The 3,544-nt window shown below is 36.7% G+C and overlaps 1 protein-coding gene across 1 annotated transcript; it reads right to left on the bottom strand.

Moving 5' to 3' along the window:
- Nucleotides 1–500: 500 nt before the first annotated feature.
- On the bottom strand, nucleotides 501–1,346 carry LOC115690064 (protein BIC1-like). Its single transcript, XM_030616302.2, has one exon. The coding sequence runs from the start codon at nucleotides 1,296–1,298 to the stop codon at nucleotides 693–695; it is 606 nt and encodes a 201-aa protein (XP_030472162.1). The 5' UTR covers nucleotides 1,299–1,346; the 3' UTR covers nucleotides 501–692.
- Between the last annotated feature and the right edge of the window lie 2,198 nt (nucleotides 1,347–3,544).

Below are 3,544 nucleotides of genomic sequence, written 5' to 3'. Positions count from 1 at the left end.
GATTCATCACAACCATTGATCATATGTGCTCTATATGTGGTTCCCACATGATTAACTGGCATTACTAGGTCCAAACAAGAGTTTCTTCACTTGGAGCCTTACCGGACTTTTCTGATATTTCAGAAACATGTCAGTGATACAACACTTGATACTCATTTCCGGGAGTTTTTTTGTTTTTGAAGGAATCCTGCCAACCTTGGAAGCTCTCTTGGTGTCTCTACTATTATGATAAAGTTCATTCATCATTCAAGGAATTAACTCTATTGGCTTAAGTACACAACACAAATTCAATTCGACACAATACTAAATACAAATCACTCCATGTTCGGTTTCACTCGCTCAAATCTTATCTTGCCTCTTACCTGATCCATAGGAATAGTGAGGTGTTTAAGCTCCAACATATCTAATTAAATGAGGCTTTCTCGTAAATCAAAAGGAGCGCGGTTTGCCTGGCGAACAATGACGGAAAAAAATGATGAGGTGTTATCTGCTAAATGGGATGAGAGAAATATGCATTTATATTCTCCTTTCTCAATTTAAATCCCGAAGTATTTTCCTTTTTCCATGGTTGAACAACAACCATTGGAACTCATTTTCATGTTCAAATATAAAATGACAATTAATCTACATGATCTCAGACTCCGGATTTATTGAAAAGAGGAAAGCAAAAGAAACTAGTGAAAAAAAAAAATTCAGCAGCTGTTATCTATCCTCAACCCACCAGAATTAGCCTTCCTTCCCTCCTCAGCCAAAGCTGCTTTAGCTGAAAATATCTTAGCAGGCACTAGGGAAGCCTCAAAGACAGAGCAATCCACCCAGTCCTTCAACAGCTCCTCTTGACCCCAAATCTCCGGTATCCAAACCTGCCCCGCCACCTCGAGCCGGTGTCGCTTCAGCCTCTCTCTACCTTTCTCTTCTTCTTCTTCTTCTTCTTGTTGCTGTTCCTCTTCCTGTGTATGGTGATCTCCTTCACTGTTGTTATTGGTCTCATGTTCTGCTCGGGTGGGTAATGGCGGACTTATCCGCCCCAGCTTTTCGTCTGAATTACGCCAACCACCATTATCAATCTCAGAAGAAGGGTTTTGTGTTTCTTTTCTTCGTTCACCATTTGATGCATCGGCATCGGATTGAGCTGAATCTTGTGGGGCACTGATCATTTCACTGGGTTCTTGATCTTCCTTCATGTGAGAATGAGTCTGGGTCTTGTCTTTTGTTTTTTCCCCTGCTCCTGGGCCTGTTCGTTGTTCTATCTCTGTTGCTATCTTTTTGGAGAAAGAAGATTGCATGAGGAGGCTCATCTGTGTGCGGGAATAAAAGCAACGAGAATGGGTGGGACGTTGAGTTTCCACGTCAACCCAAGAGTCCCACTTATTGTATGGTATTTGACAATTGTACGTGTCTTCTTCCTCATTTAATTCCCCTTCTTGTGTGGCTTTCTTTCAGCTGCTAATGGTGAAAGAAATCTTTGGAATATTGTGAGGTTGATGTGACATTTTTTCTTAGTTTTTGTGTGGGGTTGATGTTGATTTTGATGAATGTGATTTTTGGCGTTTGGCCAGTGAGATTAGAGAGTTGATTCGAAATTGGGTGTGGGGCCTTTTGTTCTTTGGATTTTTGTTATATTTCATAATCTTAGAGGGGAAAATAGGAGCATAATTCTTCAATTTTGGTGTATAATAAGGACATGGAGACTCATATTCCGAGTTTCAAGGGGATATTTCCTTGATGGTGATGGAGACCTTTAACCAACACCATTCATTTTGTCTTCATTTGCTCAAAACCCCACGAGCTTGTATTTATTCGCTTTTTCTTTCATTTTCAAGTATTTATGAGCGTTGAAAGGTGGAATGAACAACTGAATGTAGGCTTTATTAGCAAAATGTGTTCAGCTTAATCTTAAGTCCTCTTCCATGCATTTCTTATATTGAAACCCAAGTACTTGTAACTGGCAGTGTCCGATTAGTCACTTCATTTATTAAGATGGTGTTAATTGCTAAGTAAAATGAACCATGATTAGTCGTAGTAACAAGTTTGAATTATTTTAAAAGAGGAAAAATGACACAAATGGTTCCTGAACATTAACACGGTGCAATATAGTTTTTGGGCTTTTAATCTGATCAATGCAGTCTCTAAATTATCGATGAATGTTCAAAATATTCCTTCTATTTGCTCAAATGACAAATCGGACATTGTTAATGACATCGATATTATAATCTAAGTTTGATTTTTAATAATCACGAGTCAACATTACCATCTACTTTAGAAAAGGAAAAAAAGATTATGATGTTAATATGTCCATTGCCATTCGATGACATAGATTAGTATAATCTTGATTTGAGATGAATATCTAAAGTTGTGTTCCATGCATTTCTTCCATTGAAACCCAATTACTTGCAACGGACAGTATTTGATTAGTCACTTCATTTATTAAGATGATGTTAATTGCTTAGTATAATAAATAATGGTTAGTTGTGGCGGCGAGTTTGAACTATTTTAAAAGACATACGAAATCCTTGGCTGCGGCTAGCCTGGCCGTCCTCTGCAGAACGACTGTGGGACGGTCAAAGGCCAGCCACAATTTTTTTTTGAGGATTTCAATTATTGACTCAATGTTTCCTTTTTTCTTTTTTTCTTGACTTCTATGTTTCCTTAATGCCAGCTCAAATTGAGAGACAAAATCATGGGAGGGCACACAGAATCAATTTTCTTGAATATGAAGAAAGAAAAAATAAATTAGATACCAAAATATAAATAATTATAAGTAGAAAAACATTATCACTTTCTGAAAAGAAATCGTTAATGTCATTATATAAATTTATTAAATTTAAAAGATGAAAAGACACTTGAAAAGTTGGCTTTACAACAAAAAACGAAATCATTGTACAATGAAATGGCTTCTCATTCAAATTTTATTGTTCTAGAAGGACTCTCCGGTGAACTAAGACCATTATGCATAAAACAAATGAAGTAAAGAAAGATCAAGATAAGATAATGAATTCTATACTTTCAAAATATTTGAGAAATATAGGTAGTGTTACATCATCCTAAACAAAAATCAACTGTTTTTATTGACCAAACAGTTCTAATATAAGTCATTTTAGATCTGAAAGACTGTGGAAGTAACTGACAAAAGTTAGGAGTATCTATTATACATTTGATCGGATGAGATCCCTCAACAGCAATTTACTAAATGCTTTTGTACAGGTACCCTGCGTAAGGTCCTTTGCTGTGAGCAGAATTACAAGCAAACTGGAAATGATCAAGGAAAGACATAATTTTAAGAGCAAAGGACAGTGACACACTAATTTAAGGGGTTGGGCAGTTTCGTCTACGTCAACGGGAGGAGTTGTTTCACAATGACCAAGAGGGAAGTACAATGAGAAATAAATCAATTTCTCACTAAACAAAACCCCAATTGCAAGAGTCAATAAAAAACGAATGAGACGAGTGAAAAGCGTATCCCAAGAGTATTCTCAGAAGGACACTTTGATCTCTCCCGATCAAAAACCAAGACAATATGTTCTCAATTCTTCTCATTTTCCTT

Source organism: Syzygium oleosum, unplaced genomic scaffold (genome assembly GCF_021117445.2).
Source record: "Syzygium oleosum isolate NSW1041296 unplaced genomic scaffold, Sole_v2.1 Sole_v2.01, whole genome shotgun sequence".
NCBI lineage: Eukaryota > Viridiplantae > Streptophyta > Magnoliopsida > Myrtales > Myrtaceae > Syzygium > Syzygium oleosum.
This window is presented reverse-complemented; position numbering and strand designations above follow the sequence as displayed.

Bases quoted from the DNA above. Each gene is read 5' to 3' on its own strand.
- LOC115690064 (XM_030616302.2), bottom strand. From the start codon at position 1,298: ATGAGCCTCCTCATGCAATCTTCTTTCTCCAAAAAGATAGCAACAGAG.